The following is a 17118-nucleotide window of genomic DNA, read 5'->3' as shown; positions in this document are numbered from 1 at the left end:
TTTTGTGTGATTTATATATTCATTTTAAGCTGCCTTGAATTTGATTTTATCATAGAAAGATTAAATATAAATGTCAAAATAAATAAATTGAACGATCCAATTTAGGGGATTAATAGCATTTTATATGGAGACTACGTTTGCTTGAATGGAAAACACAATCCAAATTAAGTCTCTTTTCTTTTGCAGTCTGATGTAAAAGGGGTGACTTCCCATAGCATTCACTTACCGGTACCTCCTGACATTTTCCAGAATGGGAAATTATTATTATTTTATTTGTTTGTTTGTTTGTTTGTTTGTTTGTTTGTTTGTTTGAATAACAAGTCACCCCCATTCTCATTGAACATGAATTTTTTGCTCCCTGAGCTTGAAGCTGCCATATGAATAAAAAACCCCTAGTCATGTTGTGCATCGACTTTATCTTTCTTGCCCCTCAATCACACTAAAATCAAGTTCAAAGTGCATTTATCATTTGCATCCAAAACTACAGTCCTGGGCTTGGTTATATGCATTGATGTCAGTGGGACATGCAAGCATATAATGTATAGAGGATTGGTGGGTGAATGTGTTCAAGATTCAAGACCATTTACAACAGTAAACTAGGTGTTTTTCCCCAATTAATGTGCAATATTGTTACCTTTGTAGAATTGGGTGAGTAAAGCAGAAAAGCAGATCTTGCTCTCAGATACCCTCGACCTCTCAGAACTCTTCCACCCTGACACATTTCTGAATGCCTTACGACAAGAGACCGCAAGGTAAGTGAATTGGTTGCCATTTTATGAATCTCTTAACGCCTTTGCTTTCCTTTTATTGCCTCCTGTTTGCCTATCTTTCCAGGAAAATACTAAACGGTAGCAATCAAAAACATTCTCTTCTGCGTGAAGCCCAGTTGGTCCCCTTTCTCTCTCTCCTGCCCTCTTGTTATGACCTTTTTCTATTTAGAGAAGCTGTTAGTTAATTGCATTAGAAACCTGTGGTTTTTATCTTCTTTTATGGACTCTCTGTCAGTTTCCTGCTTGGCAGGGGATTAGACTCGATGGCCCTTGTGGTCTCTTCCAACTCTATGATTCTATGATATGTTAAAGATATTATACATTTTGCATTAAGAATTAATGTGGGCCACCCTGAGTACTGTTTCTGAAAATGTAAAAACAGGATATAAATTTCCTAAATTAAATAAATGGGTGAAAAACCAATATAGCAATCATGTATAACTTGTTAGCCACCAAGCCTCATGACATGTAAGATAAGTTGAGAAACCTTGATCTCCTGGCATTGTAAAAGCAGGAGAAGGAATGGAGGAGGGATATCAAGCATCCATTGGACCACAGTACATTGCTGGAGGCCTGCATTTGGCATCCTTGGCTTGATGTTGTGCAGACCCGCAGTACAACTTTCTCTCCAATAATAAGGACTTCTTTCTGGCAGCAGCTTCTGTGTTATTTTAGGGAGCAACCCAAATTCAAAACCCGCCAGGATGAGCAAATTAGGATCCAGCAGATCTCCAGCTCTATTGGCCAGTTCCCAAGCACAGCCAGAGTTTGCTGGCATAACTTCCTGGCTCAACCAGCTGAACTGAAATAAGTGGATGTTACTCAAGCAGAAACCCTGAAAAATGAGTGTTCCAATGGCGTAGTGGGGACAGCAAAGCTAGCCAGGCTTACTTGAAAGTAAATTCCATTCATTTCAGTGAAATCTATTCATCTGTAAGTGTAAATAAACTTTTAAGAACGCTTAGTTCTTAAGTACTAACTATATGTTGCACTCATCTTTTAAGAACCTTTAATAATGCTTGGTTCTTAAGTACTAGCTATATGTGGACACTCATCCGCATGCAGTAAGTGCCCTTAAAAAAAAAGGCACTTTGGGAGAGAATATTTTAAAGAGGGAAAGTACTGGGAGAGTAAGACTTTGCGCAGTAGTTGACCACTGTGAAAAACAGGTTGCTGGGCCAAATAGTTGTTTGGTTTGATCTGGTAGAGCAGAGGTTTTCAACCTTTCTGAGTCCACAGTTCCCTTAACCAACTACATTCTTTCTGTGGCACCCCTGTGGGGCTCAGGAGCCCAGTTATGTCACCCCTTGCCTGCAGAGCTGGCAGCCCCTCACCCTTTTTCAAACACCCTCCTTTGTGGAGTGTTCTCTCAGCCTCCCCCCCCCTTCTTAAGAGTCCTCTGGGCAGCTGCAGCTGCCGCCCCGGTCTCTGAGCTGCCCCCCCTTACCCCAAAGAGAGGTGTCTCCTCACACTGCCCCACAGGGGCCTGGGAAGCACCCCCTGGTCAGCCCCAGAGGACCATTTGCCTGGGGAGCTTTTAGCCAGGGCTGCTGCAACAAACAGCCATGCAAGCCTTTGGGAGGCAGAGACACAACAGGGCATCAGAGGAGGGAGGGAGGGAAGGAAAGAGGGTCAGAGGCCAGTGTTTACCGCGGCACCCCTGACCACCATTCAGGCACCCCGAGGTGCCACGGCATACTGGCTGAAAACCAATGATCTAAATAAATGTGCTTGTCTGCAAACCACTACAAACTAAAATGGTTATCTAAAGCACAAAAAAGTTCAAGAAGAACCATGCTGTCTTGTTTCCATTCCTGTGGGGCTTACTTCAAATGTGTGCCCAAATGGACTAAAAATCAGAAATGTACTGGCCAGCCCCAGAGGCACCATTCGCTTGGGGAGCTTGTAGCCAGGACTGCTGCAACAAACAGCCATGCAAGCCTTTGGGAGGCAGAGACACAAGAGGGCATCAGAGGTGGGAGGGAAGGAAAGAGGGACAGTGGCCAGTGCTGCCCCTGACCATCATTCAAGGCACCCTAGGTGCCACGGCACACTGGTTGAAAACCACTGCGGAAGAGCATCACTGGCACAAGAAGAGCTGAAACACAAGAAGCAAAGACAGACTATACTAAAGAAGCCAAAGGTCATATGATATATTGGGATGCAGCCAACAAAAAAATATGTAGGATTGTTCAGACAGTGCAGCCCTGAAAGCATTCCCTTACCAGTCAAGGCAATGGTTATCAGTAATTAGTTAAAACAGAAACATGTGGATACTTTTGTGCCTGTGGTTGGAATTCCCTTGCCTGGCAGCAGTAGCTCCATTAGTGCATAGGCCAGGTTTCCACATTTTCTGCTAGCGGTTTCTGGTCAAGTCCCAGCATTTCTACTCTTTGGAGCCAGAACATGAAGACAGCTCTCGGGGGAATGTTTTGTGGAGACAGAACATGTTTTTGTGCAGAAAATGTTATCTTAAACATACCGGTAGGTATGTAAATTAGGAATTCATAGTCCAGGAAATAAGAGATTTTGCTTCTTCAGAAATTACCATGTAGTTTTTTTAGGCTCTTAAATTCTTATTCAAATTGAAACAATATTGTTTGAAAAAAATACTTTTATCTTATTTTTCATTGCCAGAAATATTTTCTTTTACAGAATGCTGTATTTTCTCTTGCTCCTTTTTTTTAATAAAAAAAATCCAACTCCCTTACTCAGCAGATGAATCTGTTATTTTAAGTTTCTTATGGTCTTGTGAAATACATTATTTAGGTTTTCATCTTATTTCTCTCTTCTAGGGTGATGGGCTGTTCAGTAGACAGCCTAAAATTTACAGCATCTTGGAAAGGTCAGATACGAGCAGCAAAGCTCCAAGTTCAGGTATTCTGCATGTTCATGTTTTTCTCATTCACTGAAACTTCCATGAAATTCTATGAAAGCCAATTGAAATGTCCTTTCATTTGTTCTATTGAAATTATAGCCTACCCAGTCCCCAAACGTGATGGGTTACCTAATTACCCTAGACACTCTCTTATTTTCTATGGGAACCAAAAGCCAATAACATTTTTCACCACTTCTGGAAGACAAACATGCAGGTCTCCAGAAGAAATTATTCAAAAAGCTGAGTATGGGGGTCACAGAAAATGTTACTAGAATCCACTGCTGTAGCACACAAACCAAATTCCGTTCCTTTATTTCCTCTTAGAGTGGTTCTCTGGTAAATGGTGCTTTCTATAGGCAGCAGTAACCAGCTTGATGGTCTTCCCAACACTGAGCATCACTGCTGCTTACTAAAAGCGGGAGAGATGGGGCACAGGGAGCTCAATGTGGTGTGAATGCAATAGTAGGAACATCTAAATGGTTGCACCACACTGAGCTTCCCATACCCCACCCTTCTCGGTTAGCAGCAGCGGTGCTTGATATTGGGAAGCCAGGTGTGCAATGCTGCCCTGCCTGTGCCACTCCACTGATCACTGCTGCCTGTAACATGTGAGTATTGCAGAAAGGTAAGCTTGTCACTTGTCACTACCTTGCCAACAAAGGTCCGTATAGTTAAAGCTATAAAGTGATGTATGGAAGTGAGAGCTGGACCATAAAGAAGGCTGATCGCCGAAGAATTGATGCTTTTGAATTATGGTGCTGGAGGAGAATCTTGAGAGTCCCATGGACTGCAAGAAGATCAAACCTCTCCATTCTGAAGGAAATCAGCCCTGAGTGCTCACTGGAAGGACAGATCCTGAAGCTGAGGCTCCAATACTTTGGCCACCTCATGAAAAGAGAAGACTCCCTGGAAAAGACCCTGATGTTGGGAAAGATGGAGGGCACAAGGAGAAGGGGACAACAGAGGACGAGGTGGTTGGACAGTGTTCTCGAAGCTACCAGCATGAGTTTGACCAAGCTGCGGGAGGCAGTGGAAGACAGGAGGGCCTGGCGTGCTCTGGCCTATGGGGTCACGAAGAGTCGGACAAGACTAAATGACTAAACAAAGCTTGTCACTTCAGCAACTGTTACTCCTGGCGCCAATAGAAGCCTGGCAGAAGTCATCACCTTGAGGCAGAAATAACACTTCAAGGACTGGCAGAATCCTCAGGGAGGGGTTGTGGGGGACAGCACGCCATGCATAACAAGAGGATGTTTAGATTAAAAATGAACTGATTAAGAAAAAGACCAGTTGACAGGAGCAAAGGCATTTGTTGTGGCTTAATGAAGGCTAGGACTTGCAGATTGTAAATCTGAGAGCAGATTGTCAACAATTACAAATGCATTTTTCAGACATTCAGACTTCTGATATGGTTTTCAAGTGTATCTGTAAAGGTCACCTAACAATTTTGGGATCCTCTCTGAAAGACAATTTGAAGTGCAGGTGCTCTTTAGTCAGGTACCTGAACCAAGTTTACAGCTTGGTCCAGAGGGATTTCCAATCCTGAAATGGATAATTAATTCACCAGATAACCTCAAGGCATGATTAGGGTAACAATTCCTTCCTATTAAGGCTATGAGGAATTCTTGATTCAGAGTCAATTTGTACATTATTATATCTTTTTAATGACATTTAGAATTACTTGGACAGAGACTCTACCCTGACATATCTCATGCCCATATGCAAATACATGCCTTTTGTGATCATTTTAAATCACTGGGAAATGAAAAATAAAGTGATTTTCCCAATGACATTTTAGCAGTAGTATGAATTTAGTGAAAACAGAATATAAAGACTTTAGAGAAAATATATCCCAAGTTATGACTTCAAGCTTTGCAAACATCAGATGTGCTGCTTATACACACAAATATTAAAACCATACAGACTCTTGGCTCTGTATAAACTAAAGAGAAGCATGGCTGTGCCTTCCTGGTGGCTTTCCAGTTGAGTTGTGATCGCACTTAATGATCATTCAGTTCCTACTGGGGAGAACTTGAACCCTGAAAATCAGAGATTCTTTGCAATCTGCCAGCTTACACATTTGTTTGAAATAAAGTGAAGCTTGATGTGTGTGAGCAAATTTATCTAATAATGATAATGAAGGCTGCATTGCTACTTAAGGCACAACAGTATTTTATTTTTCCATTAGTGCTGCAAATCATTCCTTCCTTTGAATCGTAGGAGGAAAGAAAAGGGATGAGCTCTTTCTTTCTCCCTCATTTCTGTCCTCTGTCCGTCTGCCTGTGCATACAGTCAGTCAAGGTAGCAGCAGGAAGACATAGCCTCTTATCTGCCATTCCATGTTCCCAACTCCCAGCAGTAAAGGCAAAACTGCTGCATTATTTGTCCTGGATGGCACCAGTCCTCATACAAGGACTAGTGGCACAAAATTTGCCTGGGGATCCAACAAGGACCCCCCCCCCCCAAAAAAAAAGCAATGAGGTTTTGCAGTGAGATAAGTCAGGGGAATATAGCAATGGCCAATAAATGTCTATATTACCTTGCCTGCACAGGGAATTAGAAGAACAACCTGGTACCTCAGGTTAAGAACTTAATTCGTTCTGGAGGTCCGTTCTTCTTAACTCTTCTTAACCTGAGGTACCACTTTAGCTAATGGGGCCTCCCACTGCTGCCGTGCCCCTGGAGCACGATTTCCGTTCTCATCCTGAAGCAAAATTCTTAACCCAAGGTACTATTTCTGGGTTAGTGGAGTCTGTAACCTGAAGCGTCTGTAACCCGAGGTACCACTGTATTACATTTAAATGTGCTTATTTACTCAAAATGGTTGACAGAGTAAAAAATAGTTCTTATGGATGGAAGCACAAATACTGAAAATAGAATAGAATGATTAGTGGTTAAAATTATGCAGACTTATCTGCCCAAAACAATTCCCAACAGAGATAGGAAAAGACATGCCGTACAAGGGATTATGAGGTGGATGTTTAAACCCAACATAAGCAAAAAGATACTAAATAAACCAAGAGGAGGAAAAGTTCACATGCAAATAGATGGTTTTCAGCTCTCCCAGGAGCTGTAGGTGCGTAAGACTCATGAAATATGAAAGGCAGAAAGAAGTGAGAGGGTTGGGACACAGTGGCTCCCTGTCTCATAAATGAATATTAAGAAGAATGAATACTAAGAGGCAGTTTCCTGAGATTTCACTGTTACCGCTGGAGCCTTGTTGTGGCTGGGTTTGGAGATTTACTGCTGATTTGGGTGGGAAGGGGTTTCTTTTCAGAACAGAGAATTAACTAACTCCCCCTGTATTCTGGAGGATAGCTCAGCCACTAAAGCATGAGACTCTTAATCGCAAGGTTGTGGGTTCGAGCCCCACATTGGGTGAAAGATCCCTGCATTGCAGGGGGTTGGATTGGATGACCTTTGTGGTCTCTTCCAACTCTATGTCTTCAGTTATTTCCACCACAACCTTCCATATTGTGGGCCTTGACTGGCCTTATCCAACTTCATGGGGATACAGGAGTGAGAGATAAAGGGAGTGATGCTAGCTAAAGCTCAGGTAGGAGAGAGAATGCTTTTCCCCCAGTAGGTCATGGGGTCAAAGTATCTTGAAAAGGAGAGGCATGGGATTGCCTTCTGATTAGGTTCAAAAAAGCTGTACAACTTGGGGGTGCAAGAGAGAGAATTGATTTATCAGCTGACATTTAACCTAAATTTGCAAGGTCATCTTAATTCATGTCTGGGATAAGCGCAGGTGACACTGAAGAACAAAAAGTGCAGTTAATGATCTGCCATGAGTAATAGCAATTCCATTTCCCACCCCAGTCACAAAAGGTGACTTCACCAGTCAAGATTATGCTTTAAGACTATGTACACCACAGGGTTTGACCTTGGATTTCTAAGGAAATACAAACAAGGTTGCTTATTTTAATTAGAGCAGCATGTTTGCTGGAGATAGCTCATTATTCGCGCAGGATAATTAATAGCTGAATTTGAGGTGTTTACCTGCATTTGACATGGCACAGAGTCCATAGGATTAATTAGGCATGCATTAAGGTGGTTCATTTGTCACAGGGAAAATCTCATGTTCAGCAATCAGTCTGGGGAGCATCCTTGGAAGAAACAACTGGGGATCTACTTGAATATAACATAGTAGGTTTGAGGGTCCTCTTATTAAATGTGCTCCCTTTCAGTGTGAAGCTAAATGATACACAGTTTTGAGGGGCATGTGCAGCACTTCCATTGAACTGAGCTCTGTAACAGTGGCAAGTGGCAACAATTTTTTATTATATATATTGCTTTTGAGAATCATATTGAAATTGATTTAAAAAAATGTGGAGCTGGGAATGCCAATGACAAAAAATACAATTTACTTTATTATTAATTTCAGCAAAAATTAGCTTCCCCTAAATGTAGGAATAAGAAACTTCCTTCAGAAATTGTATGTGCTGCTTCAGTAATTAATTGCTAAAATGAAGCTTTCAAAACACATCACCCCTAGAATTCTAGAGTGCCGGATTTGTTAGCACAATAAAAAAAATAAAGAGAGCAGCAGACCTTGTACAGTCCCCCCCCCATACATTTAAGATTTCTTTTATTCATTCCCCTTGTGCATTATTTCTACACATAGTAGAGTGGCAAACATTTCAATGACTTGCAGAAAACATGCAGTAACTGAATTCGTTCTTTGAAAGTGAATGTCAAACCTCTCAATGGAAAGCCATGCCTATTTGAGCATTTGTTTTCTCCTCTTTATGTGACATTGTTAATGTTTATTTGGCTCTTGCTACTCTATTTCCATTACTCTAGTGCCCTGACACTTGCCACTGACACAAGTACTGACATAGACTGATATTTTTTCTCTAGCAATAATAAAGAATTTGTATCCAAAACATAGGAAGTGCCCTTTATTCTAGAACATACTTTGTAATCACACTTCCTACTCTGTTCTGTACTATTTCCAGCTGATTTTTGTTATTTACATGAACCATTCAGAGAACTGCTTTAGCCTATGCTAAGATATAACACGATCACTACTCACATTTTCAATCCCTAACACACATTTGAATATTTTATGTGTTTCCATGACAGATCAGTGGCCTTCAACTGGAAGGCTGTAGTTTTGATGGAAATCGACTTTCAGAAAACCAGCATGATTCTCCCAGTGTGTCCTCTGTGCTCCCTTGTTACATGGCCTGGATTCCACAGGTAATTCATTATTAAGGGTCCTAAACTTTAAGTTCTGTAATTGGTTTCCTTTGCTGTAATAGGTTTTCAGTATGACGTCTGACCTGCTTTAAAAAAAAGAGGTCAGATTCCTTGCAGTTTAATAAGCTCCATCCTTCATATCTTCAAAAGTGGATTTTCTTTTTATCTAAAGCTATACTTCTCGGGAAGAGGAAATAGGTTTTCATAGAACACATGGTGCTCATTCGCCCTTTGTTGTTGCAGTGTGGACCTGTAAATAGAGAGTTCTATTCCTGGTATAGGTTAATATAATTTTCATTTCCTCAAATATTAGCTGGGAACATTTAACCAGACTAACCACAAAAGCCATATTGCATAACCAGAGCCAGTTTTCATGACTATTTTTTTAAGTCACTGATGTTACCTTAAATTAGTTCTTTTCAGTGGCTATTCACCTATTGAGCTAGTCTCAAGGCTTCATATGTGCCTGGATCACATTCAGCTTACTTTGATTCAGTAAAATTTCCCAATTATTTTTTATGATCTGTTTGTAGCTTTATATAACTTTTGTTTGAACAATTTCATGCAAAGAATCTGCAAAGTTGATTCCAACACGCAAATAATTATTGAGTGAAGATAAGGCTGCCATACATCCGGAATTTCCCGGACTTAGCCGGAATATGGTAGTCAGAATCAGTGTCCAGGCAACCCATGTCAGAAGTGTAGATTTTGGCAACTTTTCTTAAAAATAGCTCAACAGCTTTGACAAATAATAATAATAAAAAGCTCAACAATTTCCCCCCAAAAGGTTGAAATATGGCAACCCTAGGAAGAGTCCCTCAGAATAGAATGAATGACTAATTTTCCTATCATGTAATAAGCCAGATATATTAAGGCTTTTCTAGACCATGATGGTCACAGTTGCATTAGCTTTACATAGTGAAACAATTCAGTCATACAGGTATCTCCCTATGTACTGATGCAGAAACAATTGTGCGGACAAGAGCAGGCTGAAACCAAACAATAGGTGTCAGCCTTTGGAATAATCAAGGAGCAGCTGGAAGTATACACAGCGGTCTGTCAAGGTGCAAGTCATACTTGGCCAGCGCTTTTTTCCTGTGGGGATGCAGGGGTACACATACCCCTAAATATTTTTTGAGTCTAAGTTTGGCCTCATTGAGGGGCAGTATTTTAATATGAGTAGAAAAATGAGAGTACCCCTAAACGTTTCTCTTTTTTTTAGAAAAAAGCACTGTATTTGGCTAATCAATAGTTGTTGAATATCACAGAGCTCTTGGATGAATATAGTATAGCACTCCAGACTTTTTCATATCACTGGTTGATAAATCCTTAGGGAAGAAAACTGCCCTGAAGAATAACTTTTGTTCATTGTCTGCCATTTATCACACTCTCCCAATTAACCTCAGATGAATAATTATTGCCAGATTGTCTGCAGTTTATTTCCCCATAAAACTGAAATCTGAACCAAATTAGGTGTGATATGCAGTCATATGACTCTTTCCCTCTAGTGTTTTCTTAATTAAAAACAGCATTGAATATTGCAGTAAGGAACAGGGAGGGAGTATTTTACTCTTTCCCCTATGGCAGTTCATTTGCTCAAGACCTCACTTTTGCTTTTTCACCCCAACCTGTTTTCTCATTCTCAGGGAAAAAGGACCTTGTATATTTTCTGCAGAGGGGGGAAAGCATGTTTGGGGTGCTTTTGAGTTGACAAAGTGCTGGAAAGAAATAGACTGTGCAGCCCTTCCATACACCTACCTCCTTCTGCTCTCAAAACTGCTATCCCTTTTTGTTTAAGTTGAGGGAAAGGAGACACATAGCTGCATTTATTTGACCCTCAGATTTTTGGGCTGCTGTGTGTATTTCCTGTGTTTATAGTCTGAATATAACACTTTGATAAGAATCTTTATATCATTTTTTTTTAACGAAGTCATGATTTTCAGGTATCTTATTTTCCATTAACAATGTTGGCGCACATGTAGAAGCAATTTCAAAGACAGTTTTGAGATGTGTAGAATCTTCCTATGATCCCATAAGACTTCACCTAAATGCAATTCTGAGAGATCAGCTGGGGAAACCTCAGCAAGGGCAGATCAAAAGAACATTTGATACAAAGACATGGACAATGGCATTCACTACTGGATCTCAGTAAAGTGTATTGTTGTTAGAGATGTGCTTCATATGAACTGTGGGTCAAACGGGAGTGTCTCAGAGCCTTTGGGGGCTTTCCTACAGCAGAATCTGTGCAAGGTCCCTCATGTCAAAGGAGAGCCTCCAAAAAGGCTTGTTTCAAATTAGTAGCAATAAACTGCTATTTTATTTTATTGTGAGAAGCAAAAGCTTCCAGTGAACTAGGTTGAGCTTTTCTTCCTATCTCCACACTTTCAATTTCTTTTTTAAAAAATCCATTCTTCTTTTTTTTTGGTCTGAGTGCTTTTGTGCAGTTTTATTAAATGCAGTTCTATTCTCCACACACACACACACACACACACACACACACACCTTAGTTGTATGTAGGGTTGGTGCATTAATGTTCCTTTTCAGTCTGTTCTTAATATCCTTTTCTCATTGGAATTGGTGCATAGTTTCATCACAGTGCAGTATTATCCCTCTTCCCTTCAGTTTAATGCTGGAATTATTTGTGTTTCTATTTCATTCCGTTTTTACCTTGCTGTACTTTCATTTTTGGTAGAGTTTCATTCCTCTGCCCCCTCTAGATTTGAGACTTTGTATATGAGTCTTTTTTTTTTTAATTAAGCTGAGTTATTTCATTTTATTTTTAGCTCAGCCTGCTTCTCTCGTATACTCAAGTGAGCCCCTAGTTGCGTGTGTGCCTCTCTCTGACTCTGCCAAAGTGAATTGCTTAATCTTAGTCTACCATAATTTATTATAACTCTCTCTCATACACACCTACAGTATCTGTCCTATATTATTTGTGATGATAGAATCATAGAATTGTAGAGTTGGAAGGGACCACGAGGGTCATCTAGTCCAATCCCTTGCAATGCAGAAATCTCAAGTAAAAGCAACCATGATAGATGGCCATCCAACCTCTACTTAAAAACTTCCAAGGAAGGAGAGTCCACAACCCCCCAAGAGAGACTGTCAAACAGTTGCTACTGCCAGAAAGTTCTTCCAGGTGTTTAGTCAGATCTCCTGCAACTTGAAGCCATTGTTTTGGGTACCACCCTCTGGAGCAGGAGAAAACAAGCTTGCTCCATCTTCCATTGACAGCCCTTTATATATTTGAAGATACCTCCTCTTTTCCAGGCTCAGCATACCCTTAACTGTTCCATATACCCTTAACTATCAACTCCCTTAACTGTTGCTCATAAGGAAACTGTAATGTTGCCCTTGAAGGAGAACGACTACAGCTCGCACTGGACAACCATGCCTGCAAATTTCTCCAAATTCTGCTAGGGGGGAAAAGAGAGCTATACACATTTCCATTAAAAATCAAATTTAAAGGCACCCAGTGGAATGTTTCTGGCTGGCTTAATCTACTCTAGACGGGCTACCACACCTGCACAGTTTATCCACTTCTGTCCACAAGGGGTAGGAAGTTAGGAATCCTGATGCTGGTGCACACTCCTAATTGCTACTAATTTGCCAGGAGCAAAGTGAGAAGTTTTGAATGTGCCCTTAAATAACATTTTAAATAGAATGTTCTATAAACAGTGTACAAGGGTTGTTTGGTATTACATATACATAAAGAAAAACAAATCCCAAATATTATTTAAATGCATAGAATTAGATTTTAAAAACCTTGAACATTGAGAATTGTGCTCCATACAACTTTCCAATTAAAGTAATAATCTTTATTTAATTCAGATTTGGAAGTCTCAAATAATTTGTGCTACATGCTAATTTCCTTAAACATGGGTTTTCACTATGAAAGTATAAACTGGTAATTTTCTTGCAGAAAAAATATATGTTGCTTTGTCCTTGAAGAAAAGGAAACACAGATTTCTGGGACATACTAGAAAACAGAGGGTGGATAAAATGATTGGGGCACAGTTCACACCTATCAAATCTGTTTCTTTTGCTGTAGACCTGGTTGTAATCCCTGTTGAATTCAGCAAGGCTTGTTTTTATAGAATTGTGTTATTTATTTTTTAAAAGATAGTGTTATTATTTTTCATTGTTTTTTAGAAAGAAGCATAACTGAGAAAGAAGCAGGCTGCTCCCATAATCACACTCTGTTACTTACGCCCTGCTCTGTTTATTTACTTTAACATCTGTCCCCTAAATCACCGATTTAGTGGCCTCAGAAAATAATTCTCTGTGATTAAACTAGACCTGTCTGTCAAAACTGCTTGTGGGGAACCTTTGGCCCTCCAGATGTTGGTGAATTACAACTCCCATAAGACATAGCAAGTGTGGCCAGTGGCCAGGGATGACAGGACTTGTAGTTCAGCAAAAATCTGAGGAGGCCAAAGGTTCCTCACACCTGGTCAAAATGAAACATCTCTCTTGCACACACCTCCACCTCTTCCCTTCTCAGACTCTGGGTGCTTCACCAGTCTGGTTGATCATATATCGCAGAAAATAAAATAGAATAAAAATGCTGTGTGCTTAACTTTTTGGAAAACCCAAGCCACAGAGTGGCTCAGAAGCTTTTGAGGCCCTTGATCAACCTAAAGACACCATATTAATCAGTAATGTGAAACCATGACCTGAATCACCCCAATTCACTGCATTATTCAGGTTGCACATCCTTAAATCAAAGACTTGTGCACACATGAGGACCCTCTTGCTAACTGTGGAGACTAATTTCACAGGTGTCAGCCTCATTGAGTTCCTGGCATTCTTACCTAACTTCGCAACCCTGTATGAAATGAGTCCTGGTAATTGGTAGTGACCTTGAATGCATTTGGCTAGCAAGGCTTTCCAGCAGTTGACATATCCATTCCTACTCTGCTCTCTCTTACTCAAGTTCTCTTCTGATATCTAAACATAAATGAATTCGTCACACTTGGCCTTTACATCCTTGAGCGTCATGAGATTAATTCATCTAACGCCTTCGCATTCAAATGGATTGTTTTTTTTCCTTGACAGAATGCTTATGGGTCCTATTCTCCTGATGAATGCATCTCTTTGCCAGTTTACACCAGTGCTGAGAGGGATTGTGTGGTGACAAACATTGATGTTCCATGTGGAGGCAGCCAAGATCAGTGGATCCAGTGTGGAGCTGCTTTATTTTTGAAAAATCAGTAAGAAGAAGGAAGACTATAAATGTTCTTGCTGCTAGCCACCAGATAGAGCTCTGTTATATAAGAATTGTCTCTGTTTGCAAAGTTAATTTAAAACCAGAATGTGAAAAATCCAAAGATTATATAAATAGCTGTACATAAGAAATTCTCACATTGCATTCCAATGGGCGGACAGCATAATTTAAGACTTGGTCATTTTTAAATTTTTTTTTTTTTTAAATACTTCTTTTTTTAGTCAATGGACACATCACTCATTGCAGCACAATCCACCAGGAAGTTCTCTTGCAAAAGCTGAATTCAAATAAGCAGAATCTGAACATGAAAACCTAGTAGTGTCACTGCACAACTCCCATGTATTTCAGTGGGGCCTGAACTTCTCTGTGGATTGTGCCCATTATGCATAATCCATTAAATTCATGTGCTGTGCAACCTCCATTCATTTTGTGCATCCTGGCATTAAAACGAATCAAGGTTGTGCATCACTAGTACTTTGCAGAGTCTTTCCGTTAACTTTACTAACTCTTTACTCATGTGGTTTACGAAACATCATCCACACAACTCTACATATTCTCAAGGTTGTAATACTCTCTATTTCAAGCTGTGTGTTACAGTATTTTAGCAGATTTAGTCTTTGAAATTCCTGTGATCTCTTTATTTTTCCATCTTCTACATTTCCATCTTTATGAGCTGTCACTTTTTTAAAGAGTATATTTGTTTGTGCACATGCAAAAGATAAAACCTTAGAATTGTCTAGGTACAAATTTTAAAAACAGGTCATGTTGATATATTTACTGAAAATATATATATGTGAATTATATTTATTATAAATCTCTCAGTAAATAACGTTTGTAGCTTTTCAGTTGCTATTTTGTTTGAGTGTGTTTTGTGAGTAACCAGATTCTTCCGTGTGCTGTGTATTAATTGTTTTATCTGACTCCTGCAGCAGAAAGACTTATGTCTGGACTGGACTGAATTCCAGTCAGGATCTGAATACATTTAGAACACAAATCCACAAATTAAGGAGAATGTTAATAAGCTCCAGATTAAAATGATAGATTCTTCTTACATCACATGCCTCACTTTGGGGTAGAGGGTGGGGGAATTGAAAAATAATGAATGCACTCTAACCCAACAAAGCCGGCTGTGGGCTGCCATTTCAGAGAGATCTAGATTCTCTTCCAATGACCTATTGCATCATCAGTGGTTTAAACCACCAAGCCTCTTGGGCTAGGCCAATCATAAGGTCAGCAGTTTGAATCCGCACGACAGAGTGAGCTCCCATTGCTTTGTCCCACCTCCTGCCAACCTAGCAGTTCAAAAGCATACCAGTACAAGTAGATAAATAGGTACCACTGTGGCAGGAAGGTAAACCGCATTTCCATGCTCTCTGGTTTCCGTCACGGTGTCCCATTGCACCAGAAGCAGTTTACCGTAGTCTTGCTGGCCACATATGTGACCAGGAAAACTGTCTGCAGACAAACACCAGCTCCCTTGGCCTGAAAGTGGAGGTGAGCGCCACACCCCATGGTCGAATTTGACTGGACTCAGCTGTGCAGGGGTCCTTTACCTTTACCTCAGCAAATGAGTTTTGAGATGGAGAAGAACAGCTACTGAGCTTACTCAGAACTGCACCATCTCAACAGTGTTCCTCACCGCTTCTAAGTAGTAATAAATAACAATACTGTGAGGGTCTTATTGTTTTTGTATGTTATTATGATATGTGTTTTGTGTTTTTTATATTGTAAACAGCCCTGTGATCTTCGGATGAAGGGTGGTATAGAAATAACAACAACAACAACTAATATAATCTAGGAGCAGCCCCCACCATACCTGATTCATGAAAGCAGCACATGGATCAAAGACAAGGCATAATATTAGCCTGTGTGGAATAAGTTGGTACAGCTCTAGAGGCCTCATTGCCTTCAAAGCTATCAGGACTTTTGTGATGGAACTTCTACAAAATATGTTCTACAAAATATGTTCACTTGGCTAAAACATGTTCTAGCATTTCCCAAAGGTTATTGAGTATTTTGTATTGTGCGTCAAGGGCCTGAAACATGATATAGCTTAGGTTGTCTCTCTGACAGGCACAGTTTGCGGAAAATCTTCCCTTCTCTTCTTGCAAATGAATTTTTAGCATTCAGGGTCCACTGACTTTGCAACTGTGAACAGAATGCTAGCTGGTGTCATAGTGTCAGTAGAGAGCTTGGAGCAGCAACTTGGATTTCAAACCCCTCTGTTCCTGATTATTCTCAGCGAAGTGTCAGCCTGGCGGTGGCATTTCAGCATCAACACCTTTCTGTTTCAATTGCTGATCATTTTGGTAGTTGAAATGAAGATGCCAACTAGATATGTGAGTCCTTTTGAGGTGTCAGTAATAAACTGGGAATTGACAAAAGGAAACAAGGATGCAGAAAACAATACATGGGTTTTTAAAAATATATTTGATCATAGGCTGTCACTCCATCCATCTCATCTTGGCTAACATTGTTTGATGAGATACAGAGAGGCATTATACTGCATAGTTTATTAAACAAGACTTAAGGCTGACATTGACAGATTCATATACTGAATAGCTCATTGGAGCTTGTGTGTCTCAACCTGCCTATTGCAACATAGACTTAGTTCCCAGCATGTAATGTGCAGAAACAAGTTGCTCAATCCATTTTAGCAGAATCTAATTATGTTCAAGCCTGAAAGCGTGTTTTGGTCCTGAATTCTGCAAACATATTCAGACACTTGTAAGCAATATATGCCTGCCGATATATTACCAAATTATAGTAGAAATGTTGAAAGTTATTTATTTATTTACTTATTTACCCTCATCTCGAGGCTTCTTTTGCAGACTATAAGCAGTGACACTGGTAAGTGTGGGCCTTGGGCTCTAAGTCTGGGATCCTGCACCTCTGCTCTTAGTGAGTCTTCAAATGAAATATACGGTAGCCACCTGGGCTACTGCTGGATAAAACCTTCTTTTAATTTCAACTGGTTCTAACCCAAAGCTATGAGTGCATGCAAGAAGGACACAGAATTCTCAAATGGGCAGTCCTGG

At 40.2% G+C, this 17118-nt stretch overlaps 1 protein-coding gene across 3 annotated transcripts in view; it reads left to right on the top strand.

Moving 5' to 3' along the window:
- The window catches only part of DYNC2H1 (dynein cytoplasmic 2 heavy chain 1), a 166216-nt gene extending 151936 nt beyond the window's left edge, over nt 1-14280 (top strand). For all 3 annotated transcript variants that reach the window (XM_081197607.1, XM_081197608.1, XM_081197606.1), the window contains 4 exons: nt 643-752; nt 3566-3647; nt 8737-8853; nt 13912-14280. In XM_081197607.1, coding sequence (XP_081053733.1) covers nt 643-752; nt 3566-3647; nt 8737-8853; nt 13912-14070 — 468 coding nt within the window. In that variant the 3' untranslated portion in view covers nt 14071-14280. The remainder of the gene's footprint in view (nt 1-642; nt 753-3565; nt 3648-8736; nt 8854-13911) is intronic.
- The last annotated feature ends 2838 nt before the right edge of the window (nt 14281-17118 follow it).

This window comes from Podarcis bocagei (assembly GCF_964188305.1).
Source record: "Podarcis bocagei genome assembly, chromosome: 6".
In the NCBI taxonomy this organism is placed as follows: domain Eukaryota; kingdom Metazoa; phylum Chordata; class Lepidosauria; order Squamata; family Lacertidae; genus Podarcis; species Podarcis bocagei.
Note: the sequence above shows the minus strand (reverse complement) of the source record. Positions and strands in the feature narration are given on the sequence as shown.